The following is a 27,499-nucleotide window of genomic DNA, read 5'->3' as shown; positions in this document are numbered from 1 at the left end:
ACAGGAAAAAAACATTTTGTTGTTTACATTTAATGTGAAAAAATACAGTGTTGTGTGTCTATATAATATTGTTTGTGCTATATTTTCAAAAGATAAACAGTATCTTTCGCTACTTCTGGGTCTTCAAGGGCTGGAAACTGATCCTTGTGGTTTTGTTCTCATGGTGATTGAGGAATTTGGGAGCTTCGGGGGAGCATTTGAACGCAGCACGGGACAGGCGAGGAAAAAATAGGAAGAAATCCACGTAGCCTGTCTTGTTCGTAATAGTACATTCGTACGCTGTTCTCAATGTGTCCGTTTGATTAAAGAAAAGCTGTCTTTATTTAAGGAACACGGGCGTTCATAGTGGCGGGGTAAGGCGGAGAAAAAACTGGTCCTGTTAGTTGAAAGGAAGAGGACTAAAAATGGAGCTGGAAGACGGAGTTGTGTACCAGGACGACCCGGGGACATCAGCGATGATGTCTGAGCGGGTGTCGGGCCTGGCCAACTCAATTTACCGCGAGTTCGAGAGGCTTATCGGTAAATACGACGAGGACGTGGTGAAAGAGCTGATGCCGCTTGTGGTGGCCGTGCTGGAGAACCTGGACTCCGTGTTCGCGGAGAACCAGGAGCACGAAGTGGAGCTGGAGCTGCTGAAGGAGGACAACGAGCAGCTCATCACCCAGTACGAGCGGGAGAAAGCGCTGAGGAAACACGCAGAGGAGGTGAGCTGAATGGATCTAAGAGAGGGGGAAGGAAAATATCAACATTCAGCATCCTTTTTTTTTCTTAAAGGAGGGCAATGAAGCCTGCCTCAGGTGCTTTCTCCTCCCAGCATCCCTGAGCGATGAATTAACCTATACACGTGGCCTGGCAGCATCCATGGTGTTCAGTGGGGATGTAAACAAGGCAGAGTCATGCTAACGGCTCACTGAAATGGCCCTGTCTCCTTGTTGGCTCTGTTTTCTTGCGGGATGATCTGTCATATAACTGTGTCTATCTATGAAACAACGCATCAAAGCCACATCCCTGGCAAATGCACATATGATGTCCTATTGCATCAGATAGTGAAGTCAGAAACAGCAGGTGAAGTGACTCAGCGTTTTGGGCCATCACTGTAACTGTAAAATACATATATGACGTTTATAAAACACATCAGTGTGAAGAGGATGGAGCTTGTGGAATAACAGTGAGGCATAAAATGTCACAGAAAATCCCACCACGGCTTTAACCAAACTACTCTTAGTGATGTTTACATCACTAAACAGCATAATTTCCATCATTCATGCATGTGCAAAGCCAAACATCCTGCACAACAGTGTTACTTCTTTAAGCTCTTATCTTCATATGCAGAAAATACTGTGTGCACAGATAGATGACCACAGTTCAGATATCTAACACCTGGAAAATATCAGAAATATACATTTATATTTACTTAAAGGAGATTTCCAGTAATTTAGCTATAAACATACTTTTGGGTAAGTTTGGGTAATTTGTAAGAGACAAAAAATAAAGTCTAAATTGACATTACAGTCCTTCCGAACTTAAAAGTTTTTATTTAGAGCTGGAAAACACCTGCAACCTACATTTCCTGTAATGCTCTCGGATCTCATTATTTACAACAGACTCTCACAGCTGGGGAATGTTCACATCTTCCAAAGCGGTCAGGTTATAACACTGTTGTTGTGCAATAATTACTTACTTTGTAGGCCCATGCCTATGAAGACACAGCTTCTAAAGTTTAGGATGTGATATCTGAGTGGGTGCACATTGGCAGCAAAAGTGGAGCCCTGGATTTCGTGTTTCTGGCAGGGTGTGTGTGTTTGTGTGTGGTCAATCTGCCCTGAGCCCTCAATATGAAGGGTGAAGCGATGTGACTCGGACCTTCTGTCACAGCTGGCCTCTGTGGCTCAGGGGCAGTGGAAAAGCAGCCCGGTATGCTGTGGAACCTCCATCCAGTGGGTGATGCTGCACCTTGGTCACAGCAGCCACAAACACTCGTATACACAGTGACAATACTGCTGTATCCTGCATTGTTTTGCAGTATAATGTGTTTTAAATAGACACAGAAACAATAAGCCGGTTTCCTGGGTAGGACTCTTTATCTAAAGCCCCGAGGAGGAGTGAGCAGGGGTACGCTGAGCCTCCTGGGAAGGCACAGTGTTACTTCCAGGTCATGTGATCCTTTGTAAGAAGAGGGGAACATCCTTCAGCTTTCATTTCTGCTTTTCTTTTGTTTTTGTCTTGGGTTTCAGTGTCAACAGACTGCCCTCCTTCCCACCCATTTTATCAGACCGATGAAGGGTGTGACATTTCTGTTTTTGGAAGTCGTTTTTAATGACACATTTACCCGCTCCTTCATTGTTTCATAACAGGTAAAAAAGGATAGCAGCACATTCCTGTCTGCTGTGATGTGTTTGCGAGCCTGTTTCCACTAAACTCTGATTTAAATTGAAGATAATCTTGAAAAATGAAGCAGAATAAAGCAGACGGCTGTGAGAATATCTTTAACTTTAATTACATCTAAGGCAGCAGTTCAGCCCATTAAAACTTATTTGCATCATCTTTAAATTTCTTGGGTGTGTCTGATCTGCACTGTTGATGTTGTTTGCTGCGGGAATACTTTCTATCATATCTTCACAAACAGGAAGCTGGTGTTTTAATTGTCTCACACATAGTTACTGCTTTATCTTAGGTCCCGCGTGACTGATTATTTCTATTATTCCTTATTAGTTACTAGCTAATTTCCTTCTGCCATCCCTGGGCAGTATTAACTAAACTAATTTTATTGGTTGTTTCTGGAGTTCTGGTGTTGATGTAATGTAAAGACTGGACAATAATACAGAGTAAACCCTGACAATGAAATTAATGCCTTTTGAGCAAGCACTTGGCGACAGTGGGAAGGAAAAACTTCCTTTATACAGGAATAATCCTGGAAGAAACAGGCCTCTATGGTACTACTGTACTGCTAATATGGAAGACTGAGAATGTCAGCAAATGTTCATGCTTGAAACTTTTCATGATTCCTCATATTTCTACCACTTTCTTTTACTTTTATTTTATTTTAATTTACTAGTAGATTTCCAGTTTAAGATCCATAGTAATTACCTTAAATTTCACTTCTATGTAATTCATACCTTCAAAAACACAGTAGCGACTCCCTTAAAACCACGGCAAGCAGGCAAGCAGGCTGCTACTGATAAAAAAGAGTGTCATTTGGGTCGATCACTGAGTATAAGCTAAATTATGTCTTTGCAAGGAAGTTTCCTGCATCTGCTTGTACATCAAAGTAGGGTCAGATTCCTGTGCCCACAGGAAGGAAGAGAGCCACGTCAGGGCCTTGGCTTGCTAAGCTGGACAGGATGTGGACGTTGATACACACACATAAACAAAAGTGCATTTTCAGAGGCCGGCCTATAAGGAAACTGGGAGGAAGCGGCACTGCAGATCAGACTCAAGACACATTTGATAATCTGTCACAGTCGTAGGACCATTAATACTTTTAGGGATCCAGAGATATGTCCTTCATTTCCAGAAGCCACAGTTATATTTGTACGCGTCACATCAGTTTTCCTAAATGTTAATACTGTAAAACAGCGGTCCCCAACCTTTTTTGCGCCACAGACCGGTTTATGCCCGACAATATTTTCACGGACCGGCCTTTAAGGTGTCGCGGATAAATACAACAAAATAAAACAAGTACCGGTACCGAAAAAAAGAAGATTTATTCATAACACACGTGAAAAGACCAAGGAAAACCGAGTAAACGATAAAAACGATAACAAAATAACGCTGAAAACCGATAAAAACCCTGAAAACCATACATTTCACACCTGAGCCTCAACTCTCGCGGCCCGGTACCAAACGACTCACGGACCGGTACCGGTCCGAGGCGGTTGGGGACCGCTGCTGTAAAACAACTAAATTGTATTTATAATAGAGTTTTTATTCTAAATACAGTGACCAAATTACTATTTCAAACATGCATTTTGCAGTGGGGCAGAATTCCTCATTTGGTTTCATTACTGTCATGTAAAAATAGAACGCCCAAATTTAGGAACGGCGTCTTTTTTTTTCGTATTGCAAAACAAGCATCAAACAAGATCAGACTGCTGACAAACCAGCTTTGTTATGTTTTGCATTAAGTGTCAGTGAGTCCAACAAAACTGTGTTTGTGTGTGTGTGTAGAAGTTCATCGAATTTGAAGACACTCATGAGCAGGAGAAGAAGGACCTGCAGAGCCATGTGGACCGGATGGAGTCCCACTCCCGCCAACTGGAGCTCAAAATCAAGAACTATGCAGACCAGAGTGAGCAAAAACACACATTCATGCACATGCGCTTATATTATTGTTTACGTGCTTTCAAAAAAAACTTCCATGTCTGTCAGCATCCATGTGCTGAGATGAAATCTCATCGCTATTATAAATAATTCTGTCTGTTTCAGTTCCTGCAGTTAGTCTATTTTTCACTCCCTTACTATCTCCTTCCTCTCATGGCTTGATATGTATGCACACATTAACTATGCAGACTCTCACGCTCTCTTTCTTCATCTTTGCGGGGGTAACAGTAATGGGATTAAAGGATTTCTGTTATTCCCATCCTCCTAATGCGGCAGTACATTACCCGCCCATCTTATGGGTGGATTAAGAGGTAGAGGGGAAGCGATTGGTTCATACATTCTGTCTTGTCAGAAAAAAAGAGGGGATTCACACAATGACTGGTCCAGTATCTGGTGACTAAGTAGCTGGCTGGTTAAAGCAAATCATTCATTCACACAAAGCTGCGAGTGGGAAGAAAACAGGAATTTCTTTCCGAATCTGACTTACAGCAGAAGCTTTAACAAGGCAAACATAAGTATCCCAGTGGCTGGTGTGATGTGGAAAATCAAAAGTGAATTATTTATCGGTTATTGCTTTGTTGTGATTGCTGTTTGAGAGAATGATTCCTGCTCAGTAGGTTCAGCTAATTTGCTGCCACTCCCAGTAAATGGTAAATCATTCATTCATTGAGGTGCTTTAAATCCGAGTCCACTGAGTTAAACGGCCGCAGTTGCAGCAAGAAGTTAGGCAACAGCAGTATAGCTTAGATCAGGGGTGCTCAATACGTCGATCGCGATCGACCAGTCGATCGCAAAGGTAGTATTGGTAGATCGCATGGCATTAAAAAAATAGATGCCAGCCTATCATCCATCCCGTCACTTGATTGATACAGGGAAGCCAGTCAGATGACATCAGATTTTTTCTGACGCTTAGGTCGCTGCGCATGCGCAAACAGCGGCGCGAAGTGTAGTAAAACTGACAAGCTAGTCAGCGAGTTAACTCCAATTTTTAGCTCTCGGTTTTTTCTCTTAAACCTGGCCGTCAGCAGCTACTGTCCGGACTATGCATCCCTGGCTGATTCAATTCAGTGCAAGTCATCAGAGTAAACTCAGGTAATGACAAAAAATGTACATAGTTAATTGTGTTGTGAAATATTGGATATTGCGGTTATGCATGTATACATTGTAGATATAAAGAATCCTCAATATATTTATAAATAAGTATATGTTTTGGATTTTTGTAGTGGGTAGATCATTTTGACTTGGTCATTTTATAAGTAGCTCACATGCGGAAAAAGTGTGAGCACCCCTGGCTTAGATAATGTTAGTGCTTTAGTTTCACTGGCCTGACACGGAAAAGATCAATAATTAAGAGATTGGAGCTGAGTTTGGGGAATTCAGATTTAATTGATTAATAAAGCATCCAGCAGAGTAACAGCCTGATGAGGAAGTTTTAAACAAGTCATGCTTTATACTTAAAAAAAGATTTTTAACTTTCAGTCAACATGAAGCAATATTTTGAATAAAAGCAGCTGAAACAAATAAAATCAAAGGTTTACCTATTCAAATAATTCAACATTAATATGGAATCACTAAGAAGAATGTGCTTGGTATAAACTGAATGTTTACCAATCAAGCAAATTTAATCAGACCAGATTTGTTAAATTTAACCTTTTAAATTGTTCATATGTAACAAAATTAAGTTAGTTAAAATGAGCATTTCGGCCAAAACGTTTTTTGAGTGTAGAGCTTCACAGTGGATGATGCTGTTTGCTTTTTGACATGTAAACTGTTCATTTGGTATGCATTTCAGGATTTTAGGCTAAATGACTCATAAATCCAGTCAGGCTTATGGCCTTACATTCAGCTTCTTCTCCACCCAGTGATTACTTTATAAAACAACACACACACACACACACACACACACACACACACACACACACACACACACACACACACACACACACACACACACACACGCACACACACACACACTCACACACTCATCAAGGATTGTGAGAAGCTTCAGCTGTCCCCCTGCACAGCTTTTCTTTCTTCATTTTATTACTGGGATCTAGGAATGTGATGACTCATGACTGCAGAATAAAATTGCTCGATAGTGTCAAAGTACACACTGGCAAGGCATCATCGCACAACACACAGAAGCTTTAGCTGTTGTAATTGATAGTATCCGATAGCTTTAAACCCGTCTGTTGCAGCAGCTCGCTGCGTGGCTTAGGCTAAACCTGATGTGCTAATAAGGGATTAGATGTTTTTGTCACTTCGTAAGGCGCCCAGTGCTGAAAACTATTTGGGTGCGATTACCCCCCCACCCCCAGCCCCCCTATACTGCATAGCAGAGAAAAACTGCACGCCTTTTTACGTACGACTGTCATACACATGCAAAAACCTAATGATCACGGAGAAGAATTACAGTAATGTGACAGTGAGGTTCTGAAGTATTTAACAAGTGATTTAAAGTCTATAAGCTGGTTGTAAAGTAGCTGAGACTGATGAGGGCCTTCCTTTGTTTCAGTTGGCAGGTTAGAAGAACGAGAGCTGGACCTGAAGAAGGAATACAACTCCCTCCATCAGCGGCACACAGAGGTAGGTTAGAGAGAAAGGGAGGAGCGGAGCGTAACTCTGAACAGTGGTCATGACTAACTAGCTCCCTTTTGGGTGTTTTTGCTTTGAATTCTGCAGATGATCCATAATTACATGGAGCACGTGGAGAGGATCAAAATGCAACAGATCAGCGAGACCTCCGAGTCGAGCGCAGTCGGCCGAGTCAGGTGAGAGCGCATAAGTTTGTTTGCCAAGCCACTTTCATATCACACGTCATCGACAGGCAGCGTTTGTGGTCTGTTCTCCAATAAAAAGGGACGTTTTATAATTTTTTTTTAATCTCCCAAGGAGAGAGCGACCTCTTTCTTTGGGAATCTTCCCATCATCTGGCGGAGCGTCTCTGCTCATCCCAGATCCTCAGGCCAGAGCAGAGACACTGGGCACAGAGAGCTGGAGGTTCACTGACTCATCGCAGCCTCGCTCCAACACAAGTCTCAAGGTGGGTGTGTGGGTCGTACCCACCTTGTGATCTATCCTTAGAGAATAAACCTGTGTCTGGTTCAGGCCACGTTATGTCAGCCAGAAAACCGATGTGTAGAAGACACATTCATGCCTCGTCTATGAAGTCTGGATGTAAAAGGCCAACATATCTAATTTCTGCTTCTTAAAGCATCTTTTCCATAAATAAGCTGAAGGTTGTCATCCAGGTCATGTTAAATAAAAGAAAAGCAAGTGAAATGAAAAATCTTAAATAATGACATCACTTGATTCAAATTGAAAATTAATAATTGATTATTTAATTAGTGCTTTTGCTGTATTATTAAAAAACACTGGCATTATGGAGAATGATATGATCGCTCAAATAGGATTTCCTGTTTGTGGTGGTTTTGCCAGAGGTCGAAAATAGAAGATAGAATAGGGTTTTTAAGCTTCGAGTCCATTTATAAATAGAGAGCCTTTGATAAGGCTCGGGTGTGCTTATGTGTTTTTTATGCAGGCATCTAACAAGGCGCCCTCTGTTTCTAGACTCTTCTTTAGCCATTGATGAATATGCAGACTTCCCCTGGTGTAGCAATCAGAGGAGATCATTAAATGTGTCACATGAATATTTATAAACGTTTTCTGCAGGTACAAATAACACATTTTTATGTGTTATTTTATTCAGTATTTACAGTTCATTTAATTCGTGTTTTAAGTGGGGAAACAAAAATATATTTTTTATATATATCCACAATATAATGGTGTTGATGCTCCTTAAAGTCACTTGGGTACTTGATGGGCATGTCAGCGGTGTTTGTATCTGTGGCAGTCAGAACCTGCAGGGTGACAATGTTATTACATTGCACTGCTGCGTTTTTGTTAAAACTGGGACACCAGCTCTGCGGCGCAGTGCATTCTGGGAATGATGCCGCTGTATGGCGTGCAGCCAGTCACTGAGAGAGGGAGGAAAAAAGAGGCTGGCTGGATTGTGATGGGGCCTTATGTAATCAGAGCTACAGGGCGGTTATTGTTAAGCCACCGCCTTTTGAACATGGGTGTCTTTGATATGCAAACATGGCGTCAGAGTTCAGGAGCGATGTCATGTTTATTTATGGGAGCGCGAGGTGCTGCAGAGGTGAGCGAAAAGCAAACGACAGGTTAATGACCTGCATGTGCTGGCCATGATCTAGTTTCCACATTAGTCATTTAAGTAAAACCATTTCATCTTAGCTCTGAAACTGGCATAATTATGTTTCTGCGTCATTGCATTTTACTTCATTCAAGGGGAGCGCTTAAATAAACAAAAGAATTAAAATGATTCATATGTAATATTACTGTAATGTAATATGTAAGTGCTGAAATTATAAAATACAAAAACTGAAAAAAATTGAATCAATATAAATATATTTGTGTACTTTTCATAACTAAACAATTGTTTTACTATTACTATTTCTGACTTCCTGCACAAATAGTTTTAGCTTTGCAACATGTCATTAGTCAAAACCTATTTTGATTCTATACAGAAAGTACAGTGGCCCTGAGAGGTCAAATGCACTGCACTTCAAGAACTCTAACACTGAAAATGACAAAAGCACACATAACACAACGGAAGAACAAAAGCTCACAAAAGTGACAAGCTAACAGTTAGCGGTTAATAGTGAACATGTATCTGCAGCATTATAAGAATCACACAATTACGTTATTGTGTCCCCAGAAACACTTCAGTTTTGTTTCATTTAACTTCTGTTGTGTTTTTTGTCCTTCTGCAACATTTTTTCTATTGGACGATATTTGCTTAAGTGCATTTGACCTCTCAGGGCCACCGTAGGAAAGAGATTTACAAAACAATAAACGCTGATTTGACTTGACTAAAGACTCATCTGTTGCTTGTTGATGATCTATAAACTAGGGCTGAACGATTATGGAAAATAATCTAATTGCGATTTTTTACCCCAATATTGCGATTGCGATGCGATATGCGATTATTTTTTAAGGTCTTTGTCTTCTGTATTATTAAACAAAGACAAGCAATACATCATATAGTATGGCCAATACTATATTACATTAATTTTAAACTGTTCTTTCCTGGAAGACAGACCTCTGTTATGATGACATGAGGTGATGCATGAATTGATGACTGACATTTTTATTTAACTTCTTCAATCACAACAGTATATTTGAACATACACAATAGTTTATTTTTAGCTTACAAACATCTGAGCATAAAGTGCTGACAAGGAACCCTGGTGTAAACATTAAAATGAAAGTCAGTACAATGTGCAGATTGCAGAAATATACATAAAAAAATCAGTGGCTTTACCACACTCAGTTTTTCGACATCTGTGAACTACTAGACAGTCATTCAATTAAAAAATAATATTAAATAAATAAAACTAATAAATAAAAAATACACACATCTTACTGATCTCTGCAGTCAGTAACATTACACATAAAGTGCAAACATAATAGCAATTGTATAAACACACACACAAACACGCCTTTAAAGTTTAAAGGCGTGAAATTGGACGGTCTAGTTCTGATTAGCGTCACCGCTGTCTTGGTGGAGTTTAATAAACTCGGCCGTCTGCTTCTTGCTATCTAAAATATAACCAGACACTGGTGTAAATTCTCGACTGTCTCATACTTCTGTTTAATAAGTTTTCTGTTTGACGTTTAGTCAGCTGTGTGAAAACCAAGGAGGAACCCACCCGGGGGATTAATAAAGTTTTATTTTATCTAATCTAATAACTTTAATCTCAGCCAAACCGATTTACTCACGAACAAACAAAACACTGAAAAAAGCCCAACAATAACATTTTTAGGTTGTCTAAGTGACTTATATATTACGTTTAACCCGAGCAGCGAAACTCCGCGGTGATCTGAAAATGATGTGCCGGGAGTTGTGCCGTTCTCGGCCGCATCAGTAACCCTCGAGCTCCCGGCTAGCTGTCGAGCTGGTGGGTAGCAGACGCCTCTGAAAACGTCGAAGCACTTTTGCAAATATGGGATATCTTGATAAACCGAGCAGATATTTGATGTTTACACAACTACTTTCTCGCCTGAAAATATGTTAAAAGTTTATTTTGTGACCCAGAAAGATTAGTATGAGTAATTTTAAAACTTAGTAGCGGCCGCCATTGCTGGAAACTGGAGTTTGGCTGGGCCGCGCTATGAATTCTGGGATATGGTAGTAATTTGGACAGCCTTATAATCGCAGTATAATCGCAGCCTTTGCGGTTAGAAAATTGCACTTGATCATGTTGCGATATTATCGCAAATGCGATATATCGTTCAGCCCTACTATAAACTATAATCACACATGCACTCACACACACATGCTTATTTGTATGTATGAACTGTCCCATTCACTTCACAGACATGCACACTATGAGGTGTTTGCATTTCTGTTGAACTGCTTCTGCACTTGTGAGCTGCATTCTTACTCTTCCCCCTCCCCCAAGCAGTTGGACTATGGTGACCCCCCAAAGGAAAGGGAGGGTAAGAGTGCGCAGGACTCTACTTGGGGGAATTCACTGGCAGACGACTGCAAGGTAGTTGGATGAGTGGCGGCTGGTACGAGCAGCAGCGCTCCTGCACTGGCCGTGCGCAGCACAGTTTATGTTTGCGTGTGTGTGGGCTTCTGTAGTTTGCTCCACTATGCTGTTTCATCTTTTCAAACACGTTGCTTTGTGCATTTGTAGACTCTCACGTCACAGACCAGCTGTGCTATATGCAACCATGTCTGAAGGCCTCATTGGGATCTTTCAAAATAAAAGTGCACATATGGAGCTGGTTAATTATTAATGTGCAAAAGTCAATAGCAGCTTGGTTGCATCTGGCCTCCAGTTTGTTTTTGATTTTGGGTAAAATGCATGAGTTGTATATATTTGACTTTATTTTTGCTGTATTTATGTAGCTCTTCAAACATTACTAATCACTCATTTTACATTAGCGTACATTTCATCTGTCACTTACTGCTGTAGTTATGTATTATTAGTTTTTGGATTTTCGTGGGATTTGTGTAGTTTACTAGAGTTTAGTAAACTAGCAGTAGCTCCTGTTGTTGTCCTTATTTATGTTCAGTAAATGTTGTTTGAAGCCTTCTGCAGTCTGTGTCGTGTTTTTTGGACGTTGTGTTTGCGTGCCACTTTCTGTGTTGCTCATATTGTCTCTTTGCATCCAGCCAGAAAGCTCTCCTCAGTCCATTCGCAACGTTTAGTGTTTCCAGTATATTTCATTTATATGTGATTATCTGTGTTTTGTTGTGCTCCAATTTCACTAATATAATCTCATATAGGATAGTGTGTCAGATCTTTGTGGTGTAAGTGTGATTTTTTTCTTTCACCTTATAAGAAGTTGGTAAAAAAAAAGCTCGATAGTTGAGGATTTTTACTTTGTGAAAAGTGCCCTCTACATAATGTAAGAGCGGAGAGAAATTGGACTCTTGCTGCTTCTGTTTCTGTGTCAGCTCTATCTTTGGTTTATTTTCTATTTTGGTACAGCTTCAGTTAAGGCATCGCTTTGTTGTTGTAAATGAATCACTTTTCATTACAGGATGAGCTATCAGACTTCACCGGCTCCAAGTCGGCCACACCGATGTCAACCACTGCCTCGGACATGGAGAGGGAAGATGGGAACAGTAAGAGCACAGAGGTGCAAGCTGCTCCAGGGACCAGAAGCATATCAGTAGGTAGGGTCACATATTCTAATACTCTTATGTTCAGGTTTACAAAACAACACCACAAAAACATTATGATGTTTACTTGCATATCCTTCCTTCTGATCTATATCATCTATGCTTGTGTGCTTTGCAGGTCAGCCTGAAAATGAAGACAGCTCAGATGTGAAGGACATCATTGAGTCCACCCCTGAGCTGGACATGGATCTCATTGGGTACAGACCCTGCAGGTAATACAAAGAGGACCTTTTGGGGGTGTTTTTCTTTTTTAAATGAAAGATCCATCAGGCAAAAAACACGACCTCCTATTGTTCTTTCTTTTGTCAGCACTCCTACTAAAGGCATTGAAAACATGGCATTTGACCGCAATACAGACTCCCTGTTTGAGGAGCTGTCCTCTGCAGGCACCGGGCTCATCGGGGACGTGGACGAAGGAGCTGATCTTTTAGGTGAGTGAAAACTTTACAAAAAAGTGACTGAAAAAAAGTGGATTGGTTAGTCTGAGAGTATTATGTAGAAAAGGTCACATAAAAGCTACATTTTTGATGTTTTTCAGATGTTTGACAGATATACTATGTAAAGGTGTACATTTCAATGTCAGATATGTAAAGAAAAAATACTGAAATCTTAAAAGCCAGAGGTGAAATACATGCTGAATGATTCTGTAAGAAGCCTGAATACTTCTTTATAATCACTGCTTATTTTCTTTCTAAAAGGTCTTAAAGGTGATCTGCTGAATTCCCACTTTGATACTTTACTAGCAGATGTTGTTCTACTTTCTTTAAATTCATTGTAACTTCAACACCAGCTGTTTTCTGCGACGCTACACCGCTTGCTTTGGTCCAGCTGTTGTACAAAGTGTTAGCCATCTACCCATGTTAACATCACCTCTCTCTCTCCCGTGTCTCATTCTCTGGCTTTTGTCCATAATCCAAGTGGAGTACTCTGGTGTGTATGACCTCCAACCTTTCCTTAGCTAAACATTTTTCTGTAAAGTTCCTTTGACCTTTACCCATTACTCATTCTTTCCACATCCACCATTGTTAAAGGTTCTTCTTCATTGCGTCTTATATTAGGGTACATTAATATATTTTCGTCTGCCTACTACTTCAAAAAGATTTTGGTGCATGAATGATGGAGTGTAGTGCTTCCTTTTTTGGCCTAATTGATCTTTATACAGCTTTTATTTTTTTCATTTATTTTTTTGCTCTTGTACTTTTCTTCTCTTGAGTGCCGAAAATGTCAAATGTATGTTATCTTTAGAGATTTTACAGCATCTCTTCCTTTTTGCTTGTGGAGTCAGCAGCTACACATTCAGCTCTGGCTCCTTCATCATTTTGGTCATTTCACTGTCTCAAACTATATCCGCATTTCTCTCTCTCTCTTCCCTACTCTTTTTCCGCCTGGCTTGGATTGCATGGTATTCTCAGACCTTAGTTTGATTGGTAAGACCTCACCCACTCTTTCCATTCTTCTCATGTCTGTCATGTGACATGTTGTGCTGTGGGTTTGTGCGTTGCGGTAGTTTCATGTGCTGTGAGACCTACAGTAACAAATATCTCACTAGGAGATATTTCATGTCCAACGTCATGCCTGGTTGGATTTATTCTTAGTGTGAATAGTGTACTTCTTTATATGTAGTGTTAAAGTAGTGACAAATCCAGTTTGTGTTCAATTCAGATTTGTTAGGTGATAAAATTATAATGTTGTTCTTTAATTCTGTTCAGGAATGGGCCGGGAAGTTGAAAATCTAATTATGGAGAATTCACAACTGCTTGAGACCAAGTAAGTAGAATTTAATATCCACTTCTTCATCCTTTGTAGGGCTGTAATGACTCTCTCTAAATTTGGTTTGTTTTAGTTTTTTAAATGTTTTTGTTTTATTGTTGGAGATCATTAAGAGGAAAAAAGCAATGTTGAAAATATTGCACCCACAAACATCCATTGATTAGTATCTAATACTGTCGTTTAACATATTGATGTATTCTCATAACGTAGAATTAAGCCTTAAAAAATACATAGGAGTGAGTGCCACATTTTAGTGGTCACCATGTTCCCCCCACCATCTTGAATACAATGGTGGAAATGGACTTCTCTCTTCTGCCTAATCGCTGAGTTGTGTATGTTGCTAGAGACCAGCCACAAACAAAGAAAAAGGTGAAGGAGAACTCTTAGATGTTCGAGTGCCATGGAGTCAGATTTTTAATTCATGTCTGCACATTCACACGAAAGGTACAAAGAGTCCTTTCGTGTGAATTTGTACACGAAAGGTACAAAGAGTCAGGGCAGCACGGTGGCACGGTGGTTAGCACTGTTGCCGCACAGCAAGAAGGTCCTGAGTTCAATTCCAACATCAGGCCGGGGTCTTTCTGTGTGGAGTTTGCATGTTCTCCCCGTGTTTGCGTGGGTTCCCTCCGGGTACTCCGGCTTCCTCCCACCGTCCAAAGACATGCAGCTTGTGGGGATAGGTTAATTGGAAAGGATAAGCGGAAGTGAATGGATGGATGGTACAAAGAGTCATGAACTGAAGTCAGAGCCCTAACACATGAAAATGTGCATGCCTGTTTAATTATTACTGTCAGCAGATTAGACTCTCTCTTCTCTAGAAGAGCAGCAGCTGTTTATAAGCTATCATTATGTCAGATAATATTAGGCTTAATAAACACTTCCTTTGATAAACAGTCTGATGACATTTTCACATTGTATGAGAGTTTACTCGCTAGGTGTCCGAGTTCAACAATGTGAGATCTTGTTTAAGGAATGTTTCACTAACAGCTGCTAACAGATTTTAACAGCTGCTAACAGAGGCTAACAGCTGCTAACAGAGGCTAACAGCAGAGCTTACTGACAGAAAAGTGAAGGAAATTTAGCTAACAAGGTAACAGTGGACAGCCTACCCAAAATAGCAAAAAGGTCCCAGAGTCACTTTGCTATCAGAGTACACTGACGATAGATTAACAGTGGCAAGAGTTTTTGAGGTGACTCAGGCATAACAGCATAGAATACCTAGAATAGAAGTATTTACCAACACATATCCACTTTTGAATTTCCTAATTTATTGGTAAGTGTTGATCAAATTCAAATATATTAAAAGAAATAATGACTATTAAAGAGGATTTTTTTTCTTACACAAACAGTAGTAGAAACACGCTGGCAGGCCACGGCTATTATGGCATACAGCCTAGATTTAATGTTTTTGATCTCTCTTGGCTGACTAAAACATGTCTGCCCTACAGTAGCTGTCCTAGCTAGGATTATGCACTTCAATTGGGATAATTAAAAAAACAGAATTCAGTTGACTGCAACCCACTGACATCTATGGGGTGAAATTTTACACACTGTACCTTTAAGAACTGTTTTTTGGTTTTTGGATCACTGTGTCCTGATTGGACATGCAGCACTATATTACTGACTTTTGAAATTCATGATTTCAGTGTAAGTTTTAGAATCACTGAATCCTTTGTTTAAGCTGCCTTTTGTCTTGAAAACAGAGATTAAAAAACAAACGTACTAAAATGTCCTTCCAGGAACGCCTTGAATGTGGTGAATAAAGACTTGATTCAGAAAGTCGACGAACTGACAAGTGAGAAGGAGATGTTGGAGGGAGATCTGGAGGCTTTGCTGCAGGCAAAATCCAAGCTGGAGGAAAAGAACAAAGAGCTGGAGGAGGAACTCAAAAAGTAAGAGCTATGAGAGGAATCTGTGATGTTTAGTTTCTGTCTTTAGTCACAAGGACGATGAAACACGCTGCTGCAGGTAATTCACTGTCGGTCGCAAAGTATAAATCCTCACTGACACACTTTACTACTGTGCTATTGGAGCTAAGTAGCAGGAGTCTCTGCTTGGCGAGTGCCTAATGGTATCTCTCCAAATAGAAACTCTGGCTACGCCCATTTCCTATAGACATTTGTGTAAAAACTTATATTTTCCAGAGTACGCCTGGAGATGGAGGAAGCAAAACATAAAGCTAACGAAGAAGAAGAGGTGAGTCCTGTATCCTGTGTCTGTTGAGTGGCTCATTTATGTGGTAGAATTCATGCATTTCTGTGTGGTCATGTTTGGGTTTAATTGTGTGCCGGTACAGAGTGATTTACCTACGGCTCAGAAGAAGCGTTTCACCAGAGTGGAGATGGCCCGAGTGCTGATGGAGAGGAACCAGTACAAAGAGCGACTTATGGAGCTGCAGGAAGCTGTGCGGTGGACTGAGATGATCAGGTGATGAAGCAATGAGTGGTGGACGGATGGAGCAAAGTGCATTTGATGTTTTGTTAGGGTTATAACTTTGTGTTATACATATAAAAAAACATATATCAACATATCCGGACACATAAACTAAAGATTGTTAAAGATTGTCGTCTTCTCTTCTTTAGGGCTTCAAGGGAAAATCCAACTATCTCAGAAAAAAAGAAATCCAGCATCTGGCAGTTGTGAGTCTTTTTGGATTTACTGCATTATTTACTGTTTGTCTTTTAGTTTTGATAGGGCTGCCACGTTGCCTTCCAAGTTGAATCCTGACTTTTTTTGTCATTCAAATATTCAAATACATCTTTTTTCTTATCTTTTCCGGGATGTGCCATTGAATTGGCAGCATTAGGTAAAGATGATTTGACAGACCTCCCCACTAAACCTCTCTCCTACCCTACCCCCGTTTAACACAGAAGTGCTCCTCCATTCTGAAAGGATCCAACTTTGATGTGTCTTTATCCATAATCTTTGCTCTCAGTGCAGTGCATCAGTTGTTGTTATGACAAACTGCTCAGATGTTACTCTCCTTTTGCCCCCGGACTTTCCTGTCTCCTGCCTGCTGTGTGCCTTTTGATGTTTTCCTTACTCTGTCTGCTCATAGCGAGCAAAGGGAAACTACATATACGAGTATATGTACATGTTGTGTTGCTTATGTCTACCACGTCAGACTGCACATGCAAGTCGGTAGATTTGATTTCTATTATTGCGGAATTTTAATATCTAAATTGCCATCCTTAGCCTTGGTAAGCTCACCTCTGTAGCTTTTTAACATATTCTCAAAAATCAGAAAGAAAAATCAAAAAGCAGTACGATATCGTTCTGCAGTAATAAAACAGGCTTTAAGCATGTATCAAACTTTGTCTTATATATTGTACAAATTCACACTCACTGGTCACTTTATTAGGTATACCCTACTAGTATCGATTTGGACCACTTTTTGCCTTCAGATCCAACAAGATTGTATCAATGCTTCAGCAGCCTGAAGCATTGATACAAGGCAGGATGGCTTTGTGCTTTCATGGTGTTTAGCCAAATTGTGACCCTACTATCTAAATATAGCAGCACAGCTCGAGACATCAGACCAGGCAACTTTTTTCCATTATTTCATTGTCCAGTTTTGTTGAGCCTTTCCTGTTTTTCACTGACAGAGGTGGTACCCGATGTGGTTTCTGCTGCTGCTGTTCTTGCCTATCTGCTTCAAGGTTGAACATCTTGTGCATTCACAGATGCTCTTCTGCATACCTCGGTTATAATGAGTTGTTATTTGAGTTCACCATAGAAATGGTTGTTGGGAAAATTTCAGTAGATCAGCAGTTTCTCAAATACTCAGACCAACTTGTGTGACACCAACAACCACAACAGCCACATTCACAGTCACTTGAATTACTTTCTTCTGCATCCTGATGCTCAGTTTGAAGTTCAGCGGGTCATCTTGACCACATCTACATGCCTAAATGCACTGACCTGCTTCGATGTGATTGGCTGATTAGATGGTTTTGTTTACAAGCAGTTGAACAGACATGCCTTATAAAGTAGCTGGTGAGTGTATAGTAGTTAAAGTTTTAGTTAGATATAATAGGGGAGTGCTTAGCTCTACTTTGACTCCCAGCATGCTTTATGTCACTGTACAGTAAATGTTGGTGGTAGTTCCTTGATTGTCTGGTTTGTTGGTGACACCCCTGCCTTGCTCTTTCCCTGCGCTCCTGTCGGCTCTGTTTCCCTCTTGGCTTTCTGTAACTTCGCCACGTGCAGCTTCAGCAGACTGTTTAGCTCCTCCTCCAGTGCCCCTGCCGTAAAGTTTGAATCCCAGTCCAATACGAAGTACAGCACTCCGGGCAGCACGGTGAAGAGGAGCAGCACTTTCTCCCAGTTCCCCACGGAGAAGTCCAAGACATTTGACTTCCTCAATGAAGAGTAAGTAATGAGGACGTGTGACTTTGAGTTCTGTGGATTTTACCAAGTTGGAAATTCATTAATGCACCTGTCTATAAAATGTATTATCAGCTGATGGCTTTGTGTCTCTCGTGGTTCTCCCTTTAGTAAGGAACAGTGCAGTTCTCCATCACGTAAAGAGCAGAAGAGAAGCCAGTACAGACAGGTCAAGGCTCACGTGCAGAAGGAGGACGGACGAGTCATTGCGCATGGCTGGAGCCTGCCCAGCAAATACAAGGTGGGAAATGAAAAAATTGCTTTGCATTAGGTCAGAGATGCGATCGGCACTTTTTATTTTGCTTTGTTCGCTTTAGAAGAAGAAATCGTTTATTTTAAATGGCCAGCATATCCTGTGCAGCATAATAAGGTGTATCCTTTGTCTGTTCCAGCCCTGTGTTCATGTTCACCTGAGAAAATTTAAAAGTAGTGGTTTTAAAAGTCTTAAAATAAACTTTATTTACAATATTTAAGTTTTGACTGTTCTACCATCACAGGTAGCAAACGGTGGACAAGTGGAAAACAAAATGAACTTACCTGTGCCGGTTTACTTGAGACCTCTGGACCAGAAAGATGCTTCTATGAAGGTGCTTAAATGAATGAATAGACAACTCTAAGCATACATGCAGGATATTGTTGTTATATTTTAACATTTTGATGTTTCTAACAAGCTCTTTCTGTCCCACAGCTGTGGTGCGCTGCCGGGGTCAACCTGTCCGGGGGTCGGGCATTTTCCTCATCAGAGCTTTCTAAGCAGACAAAGGGTTCTCAGAGCAGCTTGGATCAGCTGGAGCAGGAGAGTAAGGTGAGTAGTTTAAGGAAGGAAGAAGCTCTTTGGAGGCAGTTGTGACTTCTGATTGTTCTTTATGTTTTATACTTTGAGTCGATTCGCTAATGTGTTACGTTGCTGTAAGGATCGGGAAAAAGGGGAGAAAGAGAAGGAGCTGATTGTTCAGGATGAGATGTCCAGTCGTGTGTGGGTGTGCACTAGCACCCACTCCTCCACCAAGGTTATGGTTCTGGATGCCACTCAGCCCTCTGACCTGCTCGACAGCTTCTACGCCTGCAACACTCACATTGTCTGCATCGCCAGTGTGCCAGGTAGGTCCAGTGGTCACGCTTTGTGCTTGTTGGGGTAAAAATTATTTTTCTTACTGGGTCATTTGTGGTGTTTTGTCAGGTGTGTTGGAAACTGATTATCCAGCAGGTGAAGCTGTACCCCAAGACCTGGAGTCCAGCCAAGGGGATGCGGCGTCACTGGCTGGCAGCGTGGCCAGTGTAGGCTCAGCAGGCAGCGATAGCGCCTCTGCAGCCGAGGGCACCACTGCCATTCCCCAGACAGCTAGTGCAGGTGTTGCCGACCAGCCAGCTGAGCACAGCGCCACCTCAGCCTCTGGTAGTTCTCTACTAAAAAAAATGTTTAGATAGAGTACAGTATGTGTGGTTTGACAGCTGTGCTGTGCTGTGATCCACAGCTCCCACTGTTGAGTTGTCCAGAGAGACCAGTCCAGCAGAAGATGGGGTTCCCACAGCGGAAGAGGCAACAGAAGCAACGGAGGCTAATGCTGGCGTGGGCGAAGAAGGAGAGGAAGATCAGGGGGCTGACCAAAACCAGCCAGGAATCTACACGGAGCACGTGTTCACCGACCCACTCGGGGTGGAACCCACTGACTCCTTAGTTGCTGAATCACAGAGGTGAGAGTGAATATTGGTAGATGCTTTAGTCAATTCTTAAGATTTTTAAGGCATATATGACAATTGCAAATTTAAAATCTTGAAATGTATGAACCCTAGAAGAATTATGTCCAGACATTAATTTACACACCTTAAAAATAAAACAGCCTAAACTTGCTGTTGCAAAATAAAAGCACTGGTATTTTTAGCTTACAGAGGAAACCATAAGAACAGCTGTGGAAACTCGGCTGCACGTGTTTACTCCATGTTTTCTTAATGAAGGACTGTTTTCCATTATCCAGGGGATCCAGACAGGATGGGGTGACTTCTCTGGCAGAAGACTCGGACCCATCAGAGACTGAGGTCCTGAGGATGAGCAGTGCACTTCCCACCATGTGGCTCGGTGCTCAGAATGGGTGGTAAGTGAGGCAGCAGCCACTAGAGGGAGCTATTAGTTCAGGGGAAAAAGGAGGAGAAAATTTGATGAGGTTGTAACTTCATGGAGAAAATTTGCTTTTGGTTATCATGCTGATTTTGGTGTTTATTTATTTATCAGCGGCTGTGTTTTTGTCATAGTGTTTAATCATTCGGATACATTTTCATGTCTTTATTTAGTTGATAATCAGGAGTTTTCCTCTGCTCGACTTTCCTGTCTTTAGTCTGTACGTCCACTCGTCTGTGGCTCGGTGGAGGAAATGTCTTCATGCCATCAAACTGAAAGACTCGATCCTCAGCATAGTGTGAGTAAAAAGTTGGTTGTGTTTTTATTTAAGGACTTGCACACACACAACAAATGAACATTTAAAAATAGACTAATAAACATACTTTTAAAAGTGTCTTCATAACCTGTTGCAGGCATGTTAAAGGGAGGGTCCTGGTAGCACTGGCTGATGGGACATTAGCAATTTTCCACAGAGGCATTGGTAAGTCTGTAACTTAGACTGCTTGCAGTCGGTCTCCGACAGCAAAAAGTCCGGTTCATCAGCAGCCAACCAGTGGTTTTTGCTAGTCACAGGGTGGTTGCCGTCTTATTTTCACTGTAGTGTGACTGAGCCACGACTAATTTTATGCCACAAATTGCCAAAGTCTTCTTGTTTCTTCCAAGCAGACGGACAGTGGGATCTAACCAACTACCATCTGCTGGATCTGGGCCGGCCCCACCACTCTATCCGCTGTATGACCGTAGTCCACGATAACGTTTGGTGCGGCTACAGAAACAAGATCTACGTCATCCAGCCAAAGGCCATGAGGATAGAGGTACAGCTGTCATTGAAAGTTAATAAACCATATGTTGTGCAAGTTATTTTTCTGTTCCAGTCAACTTCAACCAATTAAACCTTATTGTTGTCATGGGAACATCCCAATTTACTTCTAACATTACGCAATTGCAATCTATCGCGCCCTTGCAGAAATCCTTTGACGCTCATCCTCGGAAGGAGAGCCAGGTACGGCAGCTGGCCTGGGTTGGAGACGGCATCTGGGTGTCCATCCGACTGGATTCAACTCTACGCTTGTTTCACGCCCACACCTACCAGCACCTCCAGGATGTGGACATTGAGCCCTATGTCAGCAAGATGCTGGGTATACAAACTGTTTGTTGCCTAGCAGTTAATCAGCACTTTTGTAAATCATCTCAACAGACTTCTGGTTTTATGCTCACTCATTTATAGGAAATAATCCCTAGATAGAGTTGATGTATGAACGCTAAGGCAACATACATGTAGAATTCAGCGCTTACTTTCTGTACACACACGTAGTAGAGTGATATTTTGAACAGTTTAGGAGGTCGCAACGTTTCTTCTTCAGATCTTGGATCGAACATCTTCTGTGTGTGTTGCAGGTACAGGTAAATTGGGTTTCTCATTTGTGAGAATCACCGCTCTTGTCGTATCCTGCAACCGACTGTGGGTGGGTACAGGAAATGGCGTAATCATCTCCATCCCGCTCTCTGAAGGTACAGCACAATCTCATCAGCTGCCTGCTTAAATGTCCACTTTTGTTTCATAAAGCAATGCATCATCAAAATGTTCTTTTAGCAGTGTTTATTCACTGAACTCAACTCATTACTGCATTAGGAATAAATACATACTGTTAGCTTTTATGCTCTATTTGCATTGCAGAACATTAGTTTCATCATTTTAAAGTGTCCAAGTCTTTATGATTTAAATATTCTGTGGGAAAACTGAGATGTTGTGAGGTTAAACTGTTTATTTTTGAGTATTCCTGAGTACAAATATATTCATATTTGGCATATGGTTGAATTGAAGCATGCTATTAGTTACGTAAACGCGCGGCGTGTTCTTAATATCAAATCCCTCACTGCTACCTCCACCGTCTCCTTTTATTCTTCTTTCATATTTCAACTCATCTCCCAGATGGCCATTCTGATGCCTCAGGGACCGTCATTGTGTAGCATCACCTTCTCTCTTAAAATCCATAAATCCTCAGTCTCTTCTCGCTGCGTATCTGTGCTGTAAAAGACAGTGGCATTGCCATGGATACAAGTCTCACATAGCTTACATAGTGCAGTTTGATGGGTTTATGCTTCAAAGCTGGGCTCTCAGTAGATATTGGGGAGTGCTGCTCTCTTTAAATATTAAAACTTTTCCAAGGGTGTACCTGCGTTTCCTGTCACCATCTTCTTTCTTTTATATCAGTGTCTGTGTGAAGGCTGTACAGTTCTCTGTGTTTTTATAATCAGGGTCTGTTCTTATGTCTGCTTTAACCTCTAACTTTAGGTTTTACTTAGAGGTCAGAGAATAAAGCGTTCTTCCAGAATTTAGCAGACAGGCTCCTCTGCGCTCTGACTCACTTGATCTACATACAGTTCGACTGCCTGTGTCACAGACTGGTTTCAGACCAGGCCATAACTGCGATAACTGGTTTTTGCAGATAATCCTAGCTTCTTTCTTTTTGCTCCCTGTATGCTCAGACCTGATTTTATTATTTTGATTATCACCTTTAAAGCACATCTGGGTCTGGCCCCACGCTACATAGCAGAAATATGAGCCCTTTGACCTTGGAATAACTGGTGTGAGGATTTATTTAAATCCCTTCTTAAATACACTTCTGCCGACTTCCTTTCTGTGATATTGTATCTACATAGTTTTTCTGGTATTAATTGTTGTAACTACTTTTATCTTTTGGTAGTTTGTCTTGCATTTTTGTTTTTTTGATTGGCGTTTTACCTGTTTCCTAACTTCACCTGTTTTTGTTTGACCTCGTTTGTTTTTCCGTTTTCATTTACCTTCCAACTTTCCTGCTTTCGTTTATCCATGAAAGCACTTTTTTCAAAGAAGCACATAAAGTGGGCAGATGACACTTTACTGTATTCTTCAGCTAACAGAACAACAGGAACAGTGTCAAATCGCCCGGGCAGTGCTGTACGGGTCTATGGTGATGACAGCTCTGTGACAGACTGTGCAATGCCAGGCAGCTTTGTGCCATACTGCTCCATGGCTCACGCCCAACTATGTTTCCACGGACACCGGGATGCTGTCAAGTTTTTTGTGACAGTGCCAGGTAAGAGACAAGTGCAGAGAATCTGTGGGAACATGTTAGGTAATGTTAGCCATTATCAAAGGAAAATTAGCAGCCATGTTGAAGTTGATGTGAAGTTTTCTATGATTGTAAAGAGAATATGAGTGTGAGTGTTTGTTGAACTAAAGAGCACAGTTGAATCAGTGATATGAATTGTACGATCTAGTTTGTCATAGATTAAATAAACAAACCATTAAATGAGAACGTAATCGGTAGCTAAAGTAACAAGAGAATGAAAGAGTCCCTAAAACACTATCTTTTGTTCTCAGTTTCTTCATACTTTAAATTAACTGTCACAGGTCAGGCGATGCCACCTCCAGGTGGTGCAGATTCAGGCTCTGATGACCCTCCATCTGAATCCTCTGACACAGCAACTTCTGAGACCAAAACCTACCTGGTCATCAGTGGAGGGGAAGGCTACATTGACTTCAGGATGGGTGGGTGTAACACAATCCATGTACAAGTGTATATTTATACACAGCAGAGGTTTTTATTCTGAAAAGAAACAGCTGTTTACTAGACTTTTTGGAGTAAAAGGCTTGAATGTGTCCCTTCTGGTATGATGTTTGCTTTAGGCCTTAATCACACAGGCTTAAAGACTGGTTGGCAAACCTCTGGCAACCTCAAGTCCCCAGGAAAAATGTATGATCTCTGTTAGGCAAGTGGTTGCTGGAGGTTGAAGGCTGTCGCCATGTGAAATTGATCTCAAAGCGGGTGCTGAATAAAAAATTTCTTTATGATTGCGATGGTCGCTAGCAGATTGCAGCAGTTACTTAAAGTGCTAAAGCATTAAAACAAAAAGTTTTACGTTTTGAAACGACAAGTAAACAATAAATTACACTAATCCAGACATGAAGAAAAAATGGCATGAATAATCATTTTCCAATTTAGAACTCAACAATATTTCTGGAGTGATTTAAGAAAGAGTGAACCAGAGATTCAAAATGAGCATGAGCATTTGTGTAAGATTTATATCTTAGAAATAAGTTGTGCTTAAAAAACATATACAGCCAAATGTCATCTGCATAGCAGTAAGAAGAAATGCTCAGGAAGTTCTCAAAATGTGTTAAACACAAAGCAAATATTACAGAAACATTAAGGGCCCCAAAACAGAACCTTGTGGTACACCGTGGGCAAGAGAAGTGGAAGAGAACCTGACAGACATGATGAGAATCACTTCTTTTTACTCTGTAGAAACTGTGATGCAAATTAAAAATGGACAACGTTTCCCTTTGAAGTCAAAATTATGCCAGGCTGCTTAAACCAACACATTTAAAAAGTTCCAAATGTCTCCGGTTCTGGTTTGTGTTGTACTTTTTACAGTTTCACTGCCACTTGGTGAGTAGTTTGTGGACAACTCAGGAAACATGGAAACTACAGGCAACCATGGTGATCTTTTAGCAATGAAACCAATGGCAATGAGATTTTCACTACAGCAGCATACAGCTCTTTGTAAACAATTTCACACTAGCAACTTCAAGTAACCTCTAACAGCCAGTCAGCAACTGTTTCTTTCATCCAGCAACCCCCTTTACCCTCGGGTCCCTGACCACTTTCTAGACCTGTACAAATGTGGCTTTTGCAATTGATTCCACAACTACATCCAGCAACCTTACTCATCATCTTCTCCACAGGTGATGAAGTAGGCGAGTTGGATGGTTTATCCGAATCGACAGCCAGCCTGCAGTCGGCGCCTGCCAAGAACGAGCGGAGTCACCTCATCGTCTGGCAGGTCACGACTTCTCACGATTGAAAAACTTCATAGACTCTTGTGTTTATGCCAGGGGTGCCCACCAACCCCTGCATGCCATTCTGGAAGTTTTTAATTTGTTCTTAATACCTGAGTAGTTTACTACTTTGTAAAGAAATCAAAAAGAAAACAAACAAAGAAAAAAAAACAATTATTTTTAGTCCATGTTTTGTAAATTTTATTGTTTATGAATCTGAAATAGGTAAAATGAAGTATATGTTAACTTTAAGAATGCGTCCAGGCGTTCCCTTCTGCATGTTGAAGAAGCTGGTGCACACACAGGGGAAAGGCTACCTTTTAGCACATCGTGTGGGATGGGCAGTTTGATCAGGTAATTGTCTGTTGCTTTGTATCTCAAACGTTAAAAAGGCTTTCGTTGTAAACAAAAAAAAAGGGACTTACCTGAAGTTGAAGTCATCTAAATAAAGAGCAGGCAGTTTTGAGTTAAACTGAAGTATATTTTATAGTAATCAGACTATAGCACTACATGTGTTAACCAGCACCGACGTCTTTCCTGTGTTGAACATTTTAAGACCTGAGCATCAAAAACCTGCAAGTTATAAACGTATAAAAAGGTATCGAATTTCTTGTCACCGGCGATATCAGGCTGATTACTCGACTGTATTGTTTGTTTGGTATTAGAGACATAGCTTGCAGCAAGTGGTGCACATTAAACACACTGTTGCATATTTAAATGTGCTTTTATGCAGGAAAAGCTGTAGGCTACAACATTGTTTGGGAGTTCGAATGTCCCACCAGTTGCAACAGGCTGATGTTTTGTTCTATGAATCATGTCTAAGCACTTTGGGTACTTCAAGGTTTCCTGTGGTTAGAAGAACTAGTTTACTGTAGGTTAGCAGTAGCCTGCATGAAGAAACCCCTCGTGCCGTAGGTGAGGAAAATCTTCCTGTGCCGCCAGCTCAGTGCTTCCTGTTTGCTTCAGCTCGTCGGCACTTTAAATTGTTAGATGTTAGTCGCTTTGGAGGAAAACTGCTGTGTCCTGTTTGTATGAAGGGAACAAAATGTACAAATATTTTTTAGGAAGATGGTCCCAGTAACCAAAGGATGTACGAAGAAGTATCTCAAAACTATTTCATTTGTAACTCAAATATTTGGGAGCGCGTGCGCGCATATATTCAGGATTTAAGCTCAAATGATGCAAATTTAACTAACAGCAACATTTCTGTGTGGCACCTTGAATCGGACGGCACTAAAGAGAGACTCTCCTGATTCCTTCATCATTCCATGTTTCATTGTTACACACACAGATTTCAGGCCTATAAGGCACATTTTCTTTATTCTTTTGTTGTTATTTTGGGCATTGTGTGTGTTTTGTATCCATTTGTGAGACACTTTGATTAAGAGATGAGTATTTTCATGATTTGACTGTAACCTGACAGCAGGATGCCAACATTAAGAAGATGTTGTAATTTGTTTTTATATGTGAAGCCTTGGTCTTCAGTCCATTTCAAAACAGTAACTTTATATTGTGTTTTTGCCATTCCAGTATTTATTTCCTTTGCTATCGAGCCTATCTTGGTTCAGAATGTAACTTTCTACACGGGCAGAGTATCATAGGCGGCTATTGTGAACAGAATAGTCTAACGAGTTTACATGATTGTTAATAATGGTTAAATAAAATGGATTAATGTCATTATGTTGGAAATTTTTCACAAACCATGAGATCAAATTGTGCAGAGAAAAACTTTCATTCATGTACTAAGCTATGCATGTTTTTTTTAGAGAACACTGCTATATTATCGGCTAAATCTCAGTTTATTGCCACCGTTTTGGGTGGGGTGGATGTCAGTGTATGTATGTGCGTGTTTTCTGTTTAGAGTACACATGTACACTTAGGAGTGTCTGCCAGTGTGTGTTTGATTTTCCAAGTGTGTGGTGTGTGTCTGCTTAGTGTATGTTCATCCTTAAAAACAAAACCCAGAGGCTGGTCCCATTTATTTCTCTGGGCGCCATAAATGGTGGTCAATGTTTGCTAAAACAGTATCATAGCCTTATTTTTAACAATCTATTAAACTCAGTTTCATGGATAATGTGCTGGTATTGGTGTCTGTGTTTTTCCCCAGTGGGAGGCATGGTGAAGGCATAGACTGTTTATAAAAAACCAACATGATGTGACCTGTTGGTTACTGAGGTCCACTGTAAAAACCTCAAGCTGAGTAATTTCACTGTTTCTGTGATGAAACCAGATGTGTGAGGAGCACATGTGTCTGACAGAGAAACCAAAGAACACTGTACACTCATGAGAGGAGTGATTTTCAATCACAAAATCAGCCTTCCTTAAAAAACCCCACATTTTTCAGTCTGATGGGAGCTTTGCG

At 40.9% G+C, this 27,499-nt stretch overlaps 1 protein-coding gene across 7 annotated transcripts; it reads left to right on the top strand.

Moving 5' to 3' along the window:
• The first annotated feature begins 213 nt into the window (after positions 1–213).
• On the top strand, positions 214–27,205 carry spag9a (sperm associated antigen 9a). 7 transcript variants are annotated; one of them, XM_086288960.1, is made up of 31 exons: positions 214–704; positions 4,168–4,288; positions 6,836–6,906; positions 7,003–7,091; positions 7,213–7,363; positions 10,809–10,895; positions 11,899–12,034; positions 12,159–12,252; positions 12,350–12,471; positions 13,453–13,467; positions 13,750–13,807; positions 15,550–15,702; positions 15,955–16,006; positions 16,107–16,237; positions 16,393–16,449; positions 18,020–18,181; positions 18,308–18,437; positions 18,694–18,783; positions 18,885–19,001; positions 19,111–19,297; positions 19,377–19,592; positions 19,672–19,891; positions 20,173–20,289; positions 20,530–20,610; positions 20,726–20,793; positions 20,979–21,127; positions 21,280–21,451; positions 21,711–21,824; positions 23,210–23,392; positions 23,710–23,847; positions 25,045–27,205. In XM_086288960.1, exons 1-31 carry the CDS (start codon positions 405–407, stop codon positions 25,161–25,163), a joined length of 3,900 nt encoding a protein of 1,299 aa, XP_086145086.1. In that variant the 5' UTR covers positions 214–404; the 3' UTR covers positions 25,164–27,205. The 7 variants fall into 7 exon arrangements, with proteins under 7 accessions (XP_086145086.1, XP_086145085.1, XP_086145088.1 ...); XM_086288959.1 differs by having other exon boundaries at positions 20,976–21,127; XM_086288962.1 differs by lacking the exon at positions 13,453–13,467 and adding an exon at positions 12,959–12,970 and having other exon boundaries at positions 20,976–21,127.
• Positions 27,206–27,499: the final 294 nt, after the last annotated feature.

Source organism: Aulonocara sp. 'chitande type north' Nkhata Bay, linkage group LG4 (assembly GCF_057382095.1).
Source record: "Aulonocara sp. 'chitande type north' Nkhata Bay isolate Kocher_YH1m ecotype deep benthic linkage group LG4, A_spYH_male_GT1.1, whole genome shotgun sequence".
NCBI lineage: Eukaryota > Metazoa > Chordata > Actinopteri > Cichliformes > Cichlidae > Aulonocara > Aulonocara sp. 'chitande type north' Nkhata Bay.
This window is presented reverse-complemented; position numbering and strand designations above follow the sequence as displayed.